The following is a 16,874-nucleotide window of genomic DNA, read 5'->3' on the forward strand; positions in this document are numbered from 1 at the left end:
TGTCCAAGCCTTGTCAGTGGCTTTAGATCAGTCTTCATCTGGTGGCAGCCTACCTCAAAGGAGGGGCGTACTCCTAGACTGGAATCAGAGCAATTTCTCTACTGAGGGTAGATCTCCAGAAAGATATAATAACCCCCATTTCATCACAAGGTGGCACCAAGAGGTGGGGAGCACCTCCTCCAGACAAAATGGCTGACCCCCTATACCCCATTGCTGGACTCATTGCTGAATCATAAACTGGAAATTAAAATATGGGTTCAGTTTGGGCATGCTTACTTGAATGTTAACTCCATCAAAACCAATAGAACTTCAGAAAAAAATAAAATATTGTTTAGGGTGGGAGCATTAATGCAAAATATGCAGTTATTTCTCTTTCAAAAAAGCTATTATGTGGGACAAAGCTCTGCCATGCCCAAGAAATGCATTCTGCCCCATCTATACTTCCTCCAATATACTTTTTGTTTTCTGGTGTTGCCACTGTTGGTGGATATGTAGAGCACATTCTGCAGCACAGACATATTACTTAAACTGTATAAGGGCTCTTCCTTTAATATCTTCTCAGTCTTTGTAAAGGCCCATGCACACAGATGGAACTATCTACATAATATACATCTATTTTAATTTTCTCCATAGAAAGGAAAACTTGATGAAGTCAATTCCATCTTAGCCAGTCATGATAGCTACATGCCGCAGCTGTACGGAGATGACTCTTGGGTGGAATTCATTGAGCTGGATATAGATGAGGCAGAAGAGAGGACTGAAGGGTCCGACACTGATCGGCTGCTGGGCAATGACCACTTGAAGTCTCACAGTTGTCTTGGCATGAGGGATGACGATTCGGGACGGGCCAGCTGCTGCGAACCAGATATCCCCGAGACCGATTTCAGCGCAAGCGACACCTGTGACGGAATCTCCGACATCGATCCGTCCAAAAAAGCAAACGATAAGGAAGAGGATCTCTTGTGCCTTGATCCAAAAGACAATGAGAAGTCGCTGCTGGGTCTTGATGGCGCAGCTACTCAGCCACCAGCAGATCATCCAGCAGAAGACAAACAGCCCAAAGCACATCTTTCCAGGAGCCTTGAGACGGCCGGCCCTCCTGTCCAAGCCCAGCTGAGCAACCAGAGCTCAGTGGCAAACATTGACTTTTACACGCAGGTCAGCGACATTACACCAGGAGGGAGCGTTGTACTTTTCCCAGGGCAAAAAAGTAAGATGGGGAGGATCCAGGGCAGCACTCGGAAAGAACCAGCTGCGCAGTGCCAAACAAACTTTGCCATGGACAGTGCCTATTTCTGTGAGTTGGATGTGAAAAAATGTGTCACTGTGATGCCTCGTGAAGAGGCTGAGCCAGAAGTTCAAGAGAAGAGCTTTCCTGAGGGTGCTTACTTTGCCACAGAGTGTTTTACCACTAGTGCTGTGAACCCCACTACGGCACCGGCGGAAGAAAAACCGGAAGCTTCCGAGATGCCCGTGGCAGACTATACCTCCATTCACATAGTGCAGTCTCCGCAAGGCCTTGTGCTCAGTGCTACAGCTCTCCCTCTGCCAGACAAAGAATTCATGGCATCGTGTGGTTATGTGAGTGCAGACCAACTGAACAAAATGCTGCCATAGCTTTGTGCGACCCCCCAAACCCCCACAATCCACACTGCCGTGGGGCCTTTCCTGACTTACTTCAGCATTGTGGAAAGCTTCTCATGTTTGCAGAGCATTCCCCGACATTTAAACGAATGGGCAAGTCCATGCTCATGGAAGTGTACATCAGAGCCCCTGCATGCAAACTGCAGCCTTTGGATTGGGGCATATTTATATTTAAATGGCATAGAGCTGGCTTGAGCGTGTATGCTTAAACCAAAACAAATGTTTTCAGTGTTTTCAAAGGCAGTGGGGTGCAGTCCTGTTCCCTTTTACCAGGGATTTCAGATCAACCACAGTATTGCGGTCATGTTTTGTAAATATTGCCTATGAAATGTTGCCGAGGTTGGTTTAGTGGCCGTGACTGTCTTTTGTTGTTGTAGGAGTCGATTTGGAGGTCATTCTTAACACATTGGATGACTACGTAATGAGGCATAAATCATCTTTATTCAAAAAGCTAACATCAGATGGGGTGGGGTTGTTTTTTTGTTTTGGTAGTTTGAACATTTTGCTGTTAAATCATACCACATGCTGAGATGTTTATACTAGGAATTGGAGAGTGAAACCTGGAATAGGAAAGCAAAAAGCCGTTTGGATAAACAATACATTTATTTTGATTTATATAAAATAAACCTATTTTACTACTTTAGACAAGCAGGCATGGATATTTTATATTTACACTGCACACTGTAGTTTAATTATAATGGCCCATCTATGGAATGTATCTGCTGCAGTCATTGTAGCAATTTAAGAGAGATATATATATAAGAAAAAAAATATTTTTACAGAACATTTTTTATACCTCCACAAAAGCTACAGAGAACTGATGATGTAGAGTTGCTATACTACTTTATTGGGCCCATTTGTTTGTTAAAGTACTATTCATACACATGTGTTCTGTAGCAAACTACAGTGTGCACAAAACAGATCCCAAGGGTATTCACACATGCAGCCTAATCCGGCCTAGGGCAGCCCAGCCTGGGTTAGGCTACGTGTGTGAAGCGCCAGGAGCAAGATGGCTCCCCACGCTGCACCCACGGCAAGCCCCACTTCCAAACGTGGCGTTTAGCTGAGGTTGAGCGAACCTGCGGTTCACTGAACCTCAGCTGGCAATGTCTGGGCAATCGCCACCAGGTTAAACAGCCTCCTACCTCCCCCGGCCGGCCTCCATTTTCCGGCAGTGAGCCAGGGGGAAGGACTGGAGTGGCCACACAGAGCTCAGCAGCTGCTCTAACAAGAGCAGCTGCCATGCTCATCCGCAGGCACCCTGGGATATGGCGTGGGGGAGTCCTTCCACTCCCAACGTCTCCCTTCACCCACCACTGCTCCTGTGGGCACATGGCGCGGTGGAGGGGAGGACAGCAGCTGTCCGTCTGCCGGGGAAAGCAGCAGTCCCCGCCACCCGCCCGCCCACCTATGGTGAGGTTGTGTGCACAGCCTCACGCTCTGTCACCAGATTCTTTTTCCTAGCAAACCAACACCACACACTTTGTATAGCAGTAAACCCTAAAATGGGTTTGAATTTTTCAGGGCACTTCAGGAACACAATTCCACTTTTATGAGACGTTTTGAATTACGCAAGCATAAGTGCTGGTGACTTCACACTGTTCTTCGCATCAGATTTTGATGTCCGTTACTCAGAAAACTACTAAGGAATTCAGTACTCAATGCTGACTTAAAGGAAGCTGAGTCAAGATTTCACGTTTTGTTAAAGTTCAGATTCTGAAGCCAATGAACTTGCAGAACTCAGAACAGTATTGTTAACAATGCATTTTTTTTTCATATTCTATACATGTAAGCTGTAGGGAGGCTTTGAAGAAGTAGTACAGCTGAAGCTTTATTTACTTTGATCACTTTCTCTCAAGGTATGCCTTAATATACTTCAATCTCAAATTTTGTTTACACAGTCAAGGGTTATTCAACAACCCGTTTAAACATGCCTGCTTGGCTTATTTTCTCCACCCAGTGCCTCCTTGTTGCTGTTCACTGCTTGAAAAAAGCAATGAGCCGCCTTGTCCACCCCACATGGGAACACAGGAAGCTGCCTTATACCAAGTCAGACCATTGGTCCATCTAGCTCAGTATAGCCTACCCTAGCTGACTATGGCTCTCCAAGGTTATAGGCAGGAGAGTCTGTCCCAGCCCTACCTGGAGATGCCAGGGAGCTGAACCCAGGACATTCTGCATGCAGGCAGATAATATACCACTGAGCTATGGCCTCATACCCTAAAGGGAATCTCTGACAACAGACAGCACTCACCTGTAGTCACCCATCCAAATGCAAACCAGGGTGGACCCTGCTTAGCAAGGGGACAATTCATGCTCTCTGTTGCAAGATCTGCTCTCCTCACAAGCCCTAGCCCCACCCCTGAGCTGGAGTCAACTCTAACTAACACATGTGCATGTGCGCGCGCATGCACGCACACATACACACACACCTGCCTTCCTCACCAGCCCCCCCCACACACACACACACCCCTCACCACTCGGCATTCTGGAGTGCCCCATCACTGCTTCCACACTGGTGAGCCAGCACGGAGCATGCATCCAGCAGTGGCAGCAGTAGCATCTCCTTTGCCAGCTGGCCTCTTCTCGCTGCTGCAGTGTTGTGCCAGCAGCCGTGCGACACTCTCTTTATTCCTCTCTCCTCTCCAGCACCCAACTTGTTGGTGCTGGAGGAGAGAGAGCTGGGAGAGTGCTGGTATTTGCACAGCATCACAGCAGTGGTGACAGGCCAGCCAGCAAAGGAGATGTTGCCACTGCAGATGGCATTCTCCACACTGCTACAGTGGCACATTCCAAAGGGCCGGTGGCAAGGGCGAAGAGGGTGGTGTGTGGGCCAATGAGTCAGGGGGTGGGCCAGCCTCTGAGATTGGGAGTGGGGCCAGTGATGGGGCCAGCAGGAAAAGCCCATCTTCAGGCCCATATTGTCTTACCTGGAATGCAGGGCTGCACTCACCCTGTGAGGCAGTCGCCTCACCTTGTCTCATAGGGGAGCCACCTCTGGGCAGATGGCAAGACCAGGTTGGGCCCGAGGACACCCATACCTGGATCTTGGCCTGGCGTTTCTCCAGTGGAAGGTCCCTGAAGTCTGAGGCTACTCAGACGATTGCCCTGTGCGGGTGGGGAAGGCACAGAGGGAAGGCTGCCTTCACCTCCCCTTGCCCCCAGATGACCAAGCGCTTGGTCCTCCTGCACGCCCACATGGGCAGCCCTCCTCTGTGCAGCTCCATGGAGCATGGGGCAGGCTGGAGGGATCCCTCCATGCAATGTACGGCACCCCCTCAGATGGGCACTCTATGCGCCCGTGTCTGTGACTCTTTTGGCTGCACACAGCCCAAGGAATCACACAATTCCCAGTAGCCAGGATAAGGCTGCAAGAGCACCCTTCACCTTGGCTGACAGCCAGGTTGATTAAGGGGGTTAGGCAGGCAGGGAGCGGAGGGGGTCTGCGAGGATCCCGCTGCTTCCCATGACCAGCCTAACCCTGCTTGGGCCCGGCCCAGCCCAGGCAGGGTTAGGTTGGTCGTGAGAACAGCTTCGGTGAGTTCAGCTGGGAGCCGAAGACCCCATTCAAGCCCTGGAATCCCCAGCAGTAGGTACACACAGCTGTGTGGGGAAACATTGCTGTGAACCAGGGCGCCAGCCAGAAACAACTGCAGCTGTTCACTCCGTCGAGGTGGCTGGCAAAAAGGCAGCCGCATTCATCCACATGACTGCTGGCTGTATTCGTGCACACTCATGTGTAGCTGCATATGCAGCAGGGTGGAGAAAATTAGCAGGACTTGCATATGTGAACTAGCTTTACGGTTGAAAGGGATTTAAATCTGCATGGCGAATCAGTGATTAACAGGGGTCTTTCTCTATACTGTTGTTTCCTTAGGAGAGGAGCAGATCGTCAGTCTTTCTGACTGTCTGAAAAGCTGTGACAGTACTGGCTGTGGTGTCGGTGCCTGCCTGGACATGTTTTTACATGGGCTGGTGGCCTGTAGAAAGAATTGGGGGGGGGATGCAAACCTGAACCCCATTTCACCGATTGCCAGTGCTTGCCTTAGGCGACAATCTAGATCCCAGTTAATGAAGGAGAAGTCCCACTGAACTGCATGAGATTCACTGCTAAAGAAACGTGCTTGGGATCACAGTGTTCAAGCAAGAGCGTGGCTACATATTACACTCACCATATGAAAAGATAAGCTCTGGTTATTTAGAATTTTGAAAGCAATCCCGTGTGCCCACATGGCCCAAGCTGTGCAGCATACTGGAGGCCGGGAAAATGTATCCTGGCCTCCAGATATCCCACAATGCATCACACGATGAGCACAGTGCATTGGGCAATTCCTCCATGAGTCAGGTGCTCTAGGCACCCGGCTCTGTGTCTGTTTGGGCTGCGTGCAGCCTAACCATACACACCACCGCGTATCTGAAGGTCAGGTTAAGTTCCTGGGCTACCTGGTGAGGCAGCGCCAGGATGGGCCTTGATCCTAGCGCTTCGCACAAACAACCCTACTACCCAGGTAGGACTGCTTGTGTGAAAAGCCTCTAGAAGTAGCAGAAGGAACTACCCAGTAGCATCTTCTTCCCTCTGAACAGCCAGAACTTGGCTATTTTTCATGTGGTGAATGAATGAAACATATAGCCAGGCTGTATGTGACCCTGTCAAAAGTAACAGCCTGAACCTCAGGTAGAGCTGCTTCACGAAAGCAGGTGACCAGAAGCTCAAGCAGTGACCTGAAGTGATGCGCAGGGGTCCATGCCCCTGGGAGTCACTGCACAGGTGAACAAACCTGAAGCAAAGTTGTTTGATTCAAGACAATTGTGAATTTTTTTTTAAAAAAATCCTAGCATCCTAGATCCTGTAAGCAAGCTTTGAAAAGGCAATCCAATCTCAGTTGGAAACTGTCATGCTTAAGCATTTTTGAAGAAAGAATGTAGCTCAGAAGCAAATTGTGATTTACTTCAAAAAAATCAACATTTCTGATGTTCTTGCTATCTTAAAGCTATTTTTTAAACAGCAAATATAAGCAAGGATGTTGCCTTCTCAGTGCTTGGAACTGGGAAGTTCTGTGTTTGACTTGTACTTTTAAGGTGATGTTTATTAGAGACTTTGTTATGACTTGTCGTTACATTTCCCCCCTAACAGCTGCTTTCTTTAGTTTTAGGCACAAATGGTATTAAAGCTATGTAAGTATGTCTTAAGGGCAAGTGGGCCCTTATGCTACATCTCTGTTGACAAGAGTGTTTCTGTCACCAAAAACTAGTTAAATACCTCAATCTCAGAATGTCATTTTGGTACTTTGCTGGTTCCACAAGCCATCATACCCCAGTAGGAAGATTTGTGTCTTTCTGTCCATATATTTAACTTGCCTTACGTCAGTGTTGTTGTTTCCTCTCGAAGTTTAATAAATTTATTTTCTTTGATCCATCATGACATCCATGCATATTTTATTGCAGAAGATTTGCAAACGGTGGAAATGCCTTGAAGCTCAATTAATCGCATATTTGTTTACTACTATTATTAAGAATATTTATACCGTATAGAGCTTTTCAAGGGGGGAAAGTCCTCAAAGTGGTTTACATAATAAAAAGAATGGTTCTCTTCTGAAGGGGGCTCATAATCCGAAATGAAACACCAAGGAGACACCAGCAAGAGCCACTTGAAAGGGATGCTAGGGTCGGTTGAATAGAAAATGTTGCAACGGTTACAGCTGTATCTCCTCCCTTTCCTGACGTACTTGTCCCATGATGGCAAAGTCAATCAACACTATGAGGCTATTCTCACGACGCGGGGCGGGGGGGAGAGAGACCGGGCGGTTTCCCCCATCATGAGAACCACCAGGCTTGTGGGCGAGCCCGGTGGTTCTCTGGCAGCTAGCCCACCAAAGAAGCCCTCCCCTCAACCCTGGTTAGTGGAGCAAGCGCTCTGCTAACCTGGGTTTTCTGGTCATGTGCTGCCACGGTGCGGCTCTGTGCTGCGGCAACATACGAGGAGACCTCTGCCAGGAGGCTGAAATAAGCCTCCCAGTCCCTGGGGTCTCTCCGGGATGCCCTGCGCACTTGCAAGGGGCATCCTGGAACTTCTGGGGGCCACACGGCCCCCGATCCCCGCAGCCTTCACTGGCTCCGTGATGGAGCCGGCAGTCGTGTGGGCAGCCGATCCGGCCACCCAGGGCTTGGAGGCTGCTCATCTGCAGGGAGAGCGGGCTAAGTCCACTCTCCCTACAGACGCACCGGAAGATCTTCTCACCAGTCATGAGAAGAGCTTCAATGAAAGACAATCTAAAAGTTAATGAAAACAGCAGATATTTAAAAAATCCACAATTTAACTGATAAACCCACACATTTTAAAAGGCCAGAGCCGTTATATGAACAAACATGGCTCAACATTTTGATTGCCTTTTTCTTTTTAGCCTACTTTCCAGTAGGCTTATGAGATCAGCAGGCTTTTCCATGGGATTAAGAGGTGTGAAGTACTGTGAGTTCAGGAAGGGATGCATTTCATATACCAGCTGAAACTAGATAAAAGCATTCCTGGCAACAGCCAGTACCTAGGAACACAGGAAGCTGCCTTATACTGAGTCAGATCATTGGTCCATCTAGCTCGGTATTGGCCACTCGGCCCCTGGAAGTCTCAGAGATGGGGCATTCTGGAGAGCCTCTCCGCGACGCTGGGAGGCTTGTTGTAGCTCCCCAGGTAGGGGTCTCCTCATAAGTCGCCGCAGTGTGGAGGCACACAATTGTTGAAACAGGGTTAGCGGAGCAATTGCTCCACTAACCTCGTTTAAGGGAGGGAAATTAAGCTGGCTTACCGCCGGGAGCCACCCAGCTCCTAGCAGTTCACACACACGCAGGATACTCTTTTAGCCCAGTTTCATGTGCGCATGAGAATAGCCTTATTATCAATGGCCATCGTGGCTAATAATTCTACTGGGGCTATAAGCAATTCGAAGAACACTACCCCATTTATTCACTCGAATTGTACCGCTCTTCTCTTCTGGTCCATCGACTATTCAGTTTGTTTGCTCTCATCCATCTACCCCAAAACTGCCCCAGGCATCAGTTAAGGTTTTCTACCACCTCCCTGGGATCAGATGCAGTATATAAGAGATAATTGCTGTGTTGATAACACCTGACTCAGCTCTCAAGGCCCCCTCTTCCAGTGGTTTCATGTAGACGTTAAGAAGCATGGGGGACAATTCCTGTGGCACCGCAATGGCTATGGGCTAGAACAGTGGTCCCCCAGCACCACCTTTTTGAACCAACCCTCCAAGAAAGACCAGAACCACCACAGTTCAATGCTTCCTAGTCCCACCCTGGCAAAGCAGCCGAGATATCATGGTGGATGCTGTTTTTAAAAAACCTTGGAGAAGGCCAGGAGAATCAAGAGGGTCACACTTCCTTTGTTTATCTCTGCACAAAGTTCATAGTCCACAAGGTGATTGTGTCTGTCCCATAACCGAGACAGAAACCAGATTGGAATTGAATTAAACAGTCCCTTTCCTCCAGAAACACGCGATGCTGAGATGCCACTACATGCTCCATAACCTTGCCCATAAAAGTCAAGCTGGATACTGGATGATAGCTGTTGTCACTATTAGAGTGTGATGCAGATTTTTTTTCAAGAGTGGGTATATTTCTGCCTCTTTGCCAGCCAGATGCACCAGCCTTCTCTAACTTTACACTCATCCTTAGGCCACTTTAGGAGCAAGGATCCAGAGAGCAAGTGGTGGGTTCAAGTATCCTTGAAACTGGACCGGGCACTACCATGGCTACATTCATCTCCATTTAATTCAGCGGAAATTCAAGAGTTGGGATTGGGTTCTGTAACAAGTTTCTGCTGCTGAGTCCCTCTGTTTCTATATTCCATCCTATCTCTGAGGCTCAGAGTGGGAAGCAACAATTCACATACACACACACACACACACACACACACACACACACACGGAACAGAATACCTAACTGAAAATTATTATATAGTAATTAGAAACATCACTGCATTCTCTAACCCCTGCTGTTAAAACCCAGTTCTAAAAAGGCCAGGATCCAAAGAACCATGAGTCCAAGGGGGCTTTTAATTGATGCTGTCATTCCCCACAGTCAACAGTACCAATCCCATGCCGCACAGCAAACTGCATTTGGAATTAAGAGAAATATCAAAACAGCTGCTCAAAAGATTCAAAAATGTCAAATAATTCCACTGGGCTAGCACAAGCCCTTGTATGTTTTGGTGGATCCAAATCAATAAGTTAAACAAGTTCTAGTAAGAACTAATCTGCCTACTTTCCTTTCCCCATCCCTACAACTGGACTAAATTTGGTCCAAATCAATTAAGCAGTTCACATGTTAGCCTACTTGTGCCTTATACGTCCATGTGTCCTCCATCTTGAATTGGGATGGATGGCATCATCCCAAAACACGTCATTGAGGTTTTCCTATGTGTCGCTTACTACAGTTGTACCAAATTTGGTTCAAATTGGTTAGGCACTCTACAGGTTAGTCCTCTTGCACCTCAAATGTTTACACATATACCATCTTGAATTGGGGTGGATGACATCACGAACTATGCCATTGAGCTGTCCCTACACATCTCTCACTACAACTGTACCAAATTTTGTTCAAATCGGTTAGATGGTTCACAAGTTAGCCCGGTTCAGTTGTGCCTCAAACACTTGCACATCCTCCAACCTGAATCAGGGTGGATGACACCATTACAAACTACACCACTGAGGTGTGTCTACATCTCTACCAAATTTGGTTCAAATCGGTTAGGCGGTCCACAAATTAGCCCACTTGCACCTCAAAAGTTTACGCGTCCACCATCTTGAATCAGGGTGGATGATATCATCACAAACTATGCTGGGTAGAGTTGTCCCAATGTGTTCCTACAACTGTGCCTGATTTGGTTCATATTGGCCCAGGCATTGCGAAGTTGATAGGGACACACACACACGGAATGCCAGGTGATCTCTTAAACCCACTGGAAAGTAGACTCAAAAAGACCACCTAATCTCATTCCAGGCTTGATTTGTCATCCTGCAAGTAAAACAATGTATCATGAGCCTTACTGCAGAGATCCTCCCTCCATGAATCATTCCTTTGGTCCTAAAGAATTGCTTAATTTCCCCAAGACAGCTCCAGCAGTAGAAAAAGTGAAATATTCACAGATTAAAGTCAGCATGTCTGTTGTTATTTATGTCAAAATATAAATCTTGTAATTTATAACAAGCTACCAGTGAGGAAACTACAGGCAATCAAAGTACCTCTTGGCCTTTGCTCATATAAATGACATATTCCGTTATATGAACAAATATGGCTCAACATTTTGATTGCCTTTTTCTTTTTAGCCTACTTTCCAGTAGGCTTATGAGATCACCGGCATTCCATGTGTGTGTATCCCTATCAACTTCGCAATGCCTAAACCAATATGAACCAAATTGGGTACAGTTGTAGGGGCATATAGAGACACTTCAACAGCGTAGTTTGCGATAATGTCATCCACCCCGGTTCAAGATGGTGGATGCGTGAACTTTTGAGGCGCAAGTGGGCTAGTTTGTGAAATTCCTAACCGATTTGAACCAAATTTGCTACAGCTGTAGAGGGACACGGAGAAACATCAGTGGCATAGTCTGTGAATGTCATTCTACCCCACTCCAAGGTGGCAGACATGTGAATGTTTGAGGTGCAAGTGGGCTAACTTGTGGACTGTCTAACCGATTTGAACCAAATTAGGTACAGTTGCAGTGAGTAACACACAGGGACACCTCAATGGCATAGTTTGTGATGATGTCATCCACCCTCATTCAAGATGGCAGATGTGTACACTCTTGAGGCGCAAGTGGGCTAACTTGTGAACCACTTAACCGATTTGAACCTAATTTGCTACAGCTGTAGGGGTACATGGGGAAACCTCAATGCCATAGTTTGTGATGATGTCATCCACCCCGATCCAAGATGGTAGACGTGTGGACCTTTGAGGTGCCAGTGCACTAACTTGAGGACTGTCTAACCAATTTGGACTAAATTTGGTACAGCGGTAGTGAGTGACACACAAGGACACCTCAATGGTGTAGTTTGTAATGATGTCATCCACTCCGATCCAAGACGGCGGACGTGTGAACATTTGAGGTGCAAGAGATCTAACTTGTGGACCTCGATTTGAACCAAATTTATTCCAGTTGTAGAGATAGTGAAAGGAAAGTAGGCAGATTAGTTCTTACTAGAACAACTTATTGGCATGGTGGATTCAGTTACATGGACGGATGCATATGTATTATCTGTTTTATTTAAAGTTTATCCAGGCTGCTAATAAATTGAGAAGGCAAAAGGTAGGAGTGGACATATTTGCTGAACTCTTAAACACCTAGATACTTTTGTGCTCCAAAATAAGTTAGATCCGATTAAAATGAAGTAGCTTCGCCAAAGCCAATTCAGTCCCACATGGTACGAATGAATCCGCTTGTTACTTATGGGATGCTATAAGAAATCGAAGTGCCCAATATGTGCAGACGGCCAGAGTTACATCTGAAGATGCCAAAGCTAGTAGAATGGGTCTTGCACAAGAGAACTATAAGATTGTGCCCATTAGTGAAAAGCCATAGCTCTGTGGTATAGCACGTGCTTTGTATGCAGGAGGGCCTGGTTCGATTCCTGGCATCTCCAGTTAAAAAGATGAAAATATTTTTGTTCTGCAGGCCCTGCAGAACTGCTGCCAGTCAGAGAGTAGGCAATACTACTACTATTACAAATATTTATATACCGTTCTTCAACCAAAGTTCTCAAAGCAGTTTACATAGATATAAATAAATACATAAGATGGCACCCTGTCCCCAAAGGGCTCACAATAGAAAAAGAAACATAAAGGCAGACACCAGCAACCGCCACTGGAGGGATGCTGAGCTGGGGTTGGATAGGGCCAGTTGCTCTCCCCCTGCTAAATAAAGAGAATCACCACTTTTTAAAAGCTGCCTCTTTGCTCAGTTAGTAAGGGTTTACACTGAGCAAGATGGGCCAATGAACCAATAAAGCAACTTCATAGGTTTAGTGTAAAGAACCACATCGGATACTTGGAATCTGAAAAGCCCAATGCACCCAGCCTGCTATGTAGGACTTCTCACCAGTGGCTCAGTAAACCTCCCATATTTGTCACCTGCCCAGGCCTGTAAAACCAGGGTTGTCAATCACCATGCAGGCCACAGCACACAGCTGATGGGATGATTGACAGATTACAAGTTGGGCAGACCTGAAATGAGGTACAATTTACATTTCACTACCTAGGCTATGCTATGCTATGCTATGCTATGCTATGCTATTTATTTATTTACAGTTTAATCTCACCTTTCCTCCAAAGAGCTCAGGGTAGCAAGCCTTCAGAGCCCCTATCTTCTATAAAGCCTGTATGGCCTTATGACGCATCTGTGCCTTACTGCAAGGGCTTTCAAAGCTGGGTTGCCAGATGTTGTTAGTCTACAACTCTCATCATCCCTGGTCACTGTGGGAGAGAGGAGGAGGAGGAGGAGGAGGAGGAGGAGGAAAAAGAAGCAACAGGGAGGGAAATGGATTCAGGGAAAGGCTGGAGAAGAAAGGTGGGTCTTCAGGAGGGGTTTAAAGGAGATGGCATGGCAGAGGCATTCTGGGAGGGAGTTGCAGGCATAAAGGGCAGCAAGGGAGAAAGAGTGGGGTACATTGAGGGAGCAGGAGATGGTGGAGCTGGACAAGTAAAGGCTGGAGCAGAGATGTGTTGGAATATGATGGTGGAGATGGACAATTGGTCTAATCCAACAGGGCTAATTTTATGTTTTTCCTATATCAAGTGCTTCGTTGCCTGGACATCATAAAGTACTGTTATTCTGTAGCAAAACAATATAGAATTCAGCACCCAGTCTACATCAATGCTTCTCAAACGTCTGAGAGCACAGTCACAATTTTTCCAGCATTAAAACTGGAAAGTGCACAGATCTAAAAAGGCTTACTTTTAGTGTGAGAGTGTAAGAATTGCCCACTCTCAAAGGAGCTTATTCCCTCTGAGTCTGCATCAGTCATGGTTGTGATAACAACTAATCAAGGATACACATACAGAGATGTAGCAGAAAGCCTCCTAAAAAGGCAGGTGATTCTCTTCTGTCTTTGCATTAGCAGTGAATGAATGAACCAGTTGCATCCAGTGCATACACAGGCTGAATTACCCATCCCCAAGGAAGTCTGAGTTCATAATTCACTGCTCTAGTCTGTGTGAGCTGGCTTGAACCGGCTCGGCTCGAAGGCTTGACCTTGAGCCAAATTGGTCCCAGTTTGGCTTGAAGTCGAGCCAAACTGACCAGGGCCAGTTCAGGCCCTGTTCGAGGGTGGTGGTGGGGCATTACAATTGGTTTTTTAAAAATGGCAACGTACCACCACCAAAGCTTTGCGGGGTATCTGGCATCTCCTCTCTCCCTGCCAGCCCCCCTCTCTTTCTGCAAAATATGATCCTTTCTTCATGCCCATAAGTATTCCAAAGTTGTTTCCTGCACTGTTTTGCTAAACTGCTGAGGAATTTATTTACTGCACAGCAAGCTGTTCACAGCAGACTGTTCAGCATCTCAGGTCAAGTGCCCTCAGCATTCAGCAGGATCATGGCCTCCCATCTCCTAGTACTCCACAAACCCTTTTCATGCTTAGTAACACAGACTTGTGTGCTTTTCTAAATAGAAGATCCACCAGTCTTCACTAGGTCCTGGCCTTGTCTGCCAGATTTTTCCTCAGGAGACATCAATGCATTTGTACATTGCATAACAATCGCACTCTTGTTATGCTGCACTTATTACCACCATGCACTCTATATCAAGTGTCAATGATGCTACTGAATGTCAAAGCTTACTAAAATGAACAGCAGCAACATGGATGTTTGGTGAAAGAACAAGAGTGAATTCAAGTCACAATAGGTTTGAAGGGACTACTCAAGATGTAAAAGGGTTTGATTAAATACAACTCAGAAGGCAACATGAAGAGACGTCATGGGGTAAGAGTTTTATTTTCATCTGGCTTCTCTCTCACACACATACCCCACCCCCTGGCTTGGGAGAGGGACTACTGTCTAGGGCTGAGGCTAGGATTTTCTCAATCTTCCCTTCTGACTGCTGCCTCTTGCTTGCTTGCCTTAACTGATAAAACATCCTGCAGCTTGGCCAGTAGTGAAGGTGAAGCTCTTCTCATGATCCATGAGAAGAGCTTCTGTTGGGCTTATCCCACTCTCCTCGCAGATGATCAAAGTGCAGCCCTGGGCAGCCGAATCTGGGCGGCCGGTTCTGTCAAAGAGCCAGTGGGGGCTGCAGGAATCGGGGCCACGCAGCCCCCAGAAGTCCCAGGATGCCCCACACAAGTGTGCAGGGCATCCTGGAGAGACCCTGAGCCCAGGAGGCTGGCTGCAGCCTCCCGATCGGGGGGTCTACTCATGTGTCGCCATGCGAGCAAAACAATGAGGTTAACAGAGCACTCGCTCTGTTAACCTCATTTAAGGGGAGGGGGAATTAGGCAGGCTAGCCGCCTTGGGAGCACTGGGCTCGCCTGTGAGGCTGGTGATTCTCATGAACACTGGGAAGCAGGCTAAGCTCCCTTAGCCCGCTTTCCAGTGATCGTGGGAATAGCCTCTTTGATAGGGCGAGTAAGAGACATGCCAATTGGACTCTCTAAACTTCTGGACCTTTATAAAGGTGGGCAACGCCTGGAGTGCACTGGTATGGTCACTACCATGGCCCGCTGGTGGGCGGGCCACCTGCAGGTGGCCGCCATAGAGGGTAGTGGCCTTCAGGGGTGGGACTGAAGGCTGGGGAAGACCTTATTGTGTCTGTTTCCTAAAGGAGAGACTCCTGCTGACCACAGTGCTACTGCTTCCAAACACCCTGTTGGTTCTATATGTCTCTTGGGTTGTCCAGAGATGGGGAGACGGGTGATTCCAGGGCAGCTCCTCCAGTGGTGGTTTGGAATTGATGAAGAGAAGGTGTTGGTAGGTCAGAAGGCTGCTACCTACCAACTTAAACTTAATATCTGTTTCTCCTTCCAGCTGGCCTGCCAGCAATTGGACCTTAGGGAGCTGTGCCAATCACCCACAGAACTTCACCTTACTGCTTTGCAATTCCAGGTTGGTCCAGATCATTTATGACCTGATTGTGGTTGAAGGAGTTGGCCTGATGAGCATTACGGAGACCTGGCCGGGAGAAGCTAGTAGCCGGGTCTGGTCCCAGCTTCTCTCAGTGGGATACTCTGTGGTGGAGCAAGTGAGAAGATGTGGGTGAGGGTGGTGTAGCTGTGGGCTATAAGAATGACAGCTTCCTTACCAGGATTCCTGTCAGGGAATTGGCCTGCACTGAATGTGTGTACCTAAGCCTAGGGACCAAGGATAGCCTGGGACTTCTGTTGGTGTTCTGATCCACCCGCTGCCCAACAGAGCCCCTAACTGAGCTGACGGACCTGGTTTCAGAGTTGGCACTGGAGTCACTCAGACTGTTGGTAGTGGGGGACTTCAATGTTCACTTTGGGACCAGGTTGTCCAGAACGGGACCAGTCTTGGGACTGACGCATGATGCTGGTCACATGCTCGATTTGGTCTTTTGCTCTGATCAGGGTGGTGTCCCATGAGTGGGGACTCCTGTTATTTCCCCATTGTCCCATTGGCCACCATCTGGTTACAGTAGGATTTGCAGCTACAACCACCCACCTCTACAGGAATGAAGGACCTAATAGGCTGGTCTGCCCAAGAAAATTATTAGATCCAATAGGATTCCAAGAAGCCTTGGAAGGGTTTCAAGCTGGCTCTGCCAGTGATTCTGTCGATGCTCTGGAGCAAACATGGAATAATGAACTCACTAGAGCAGTTGACACAATCACTCCTAAGTGTCCCTTCTGGCATGTTTCAAAATTAGCACTGTGGTATGAAGTGTCCGGAGCTGAAGTGGCAAGGTAGATGACTAATAGGCAAGTGGAGGAAGACTCGTGAATCCAATAGATTACAAGACCAAGCACTCTTGAAGATCTATGCTCTGGTAATGTGGATGGCAAAGAAGCGGTGCTTTTCTGCCTGCATTGCTTCCTCAATGGAGTGTCTGAGGGGGTTGGGGTTGGGTGGCACTGCTTTGCAATGGCTCAGCTCCTACCTCTTGGGCAGATTCCAGAACTTTTATATGGTGTCCCACAGGGTTCCATGCTGTCTCCAATACTTTTTAACATCTACATGAAACTGCTGGAAGAGTTCATCAGGAGATTTGATG

At 47.4% G+C, this 16,874-nt stretch overlaps 1 protein-coding gene across 13 annotated transcripts in view; it reads left to right on the top strand.

The window, feature by feature from the left end:
- The window catches only part of GHR (growth hormone receptor), a 236,298-nt gene extending 229,238 nt beyond the window's left edge, over window positions 1-7,060 (top strand). For all 13 annotated transcript variants that reach the window (XM_053292276.1, XM_053292279.1, XM_053292277.1 and 10 more), the window contains one exon: window positions 634-7,060. In XM_053292276.1, coding sequence (XP_053148251.1) covers window positions 634-1,617 — 984 coding nt within the window. In that variant the 3' untranslated portion in view covers window positions 1,618-7,060. The remainder of the gene's footprint in view (window positions 1-633) is intronic.
- Window positions 7,061-16,874: the final 9,814 nt, after the last annotated feature.

This window comes from Hemicordylus capensis, chromosome 2, assembly GCF_027244095.1.
Source record: "Hemicordylus capensis ecotype Gifberg chromosome 2, rHemCap1.1.pri, whole genome shotgun sequence".
In the NCBI taxonomy this organism is placed as follows: Eukaryota; Metazoa; Chordata; class Lepidosauria; order Squamata; family Cordylidae; genus Hemicordylus; species Hemicordylus capensis.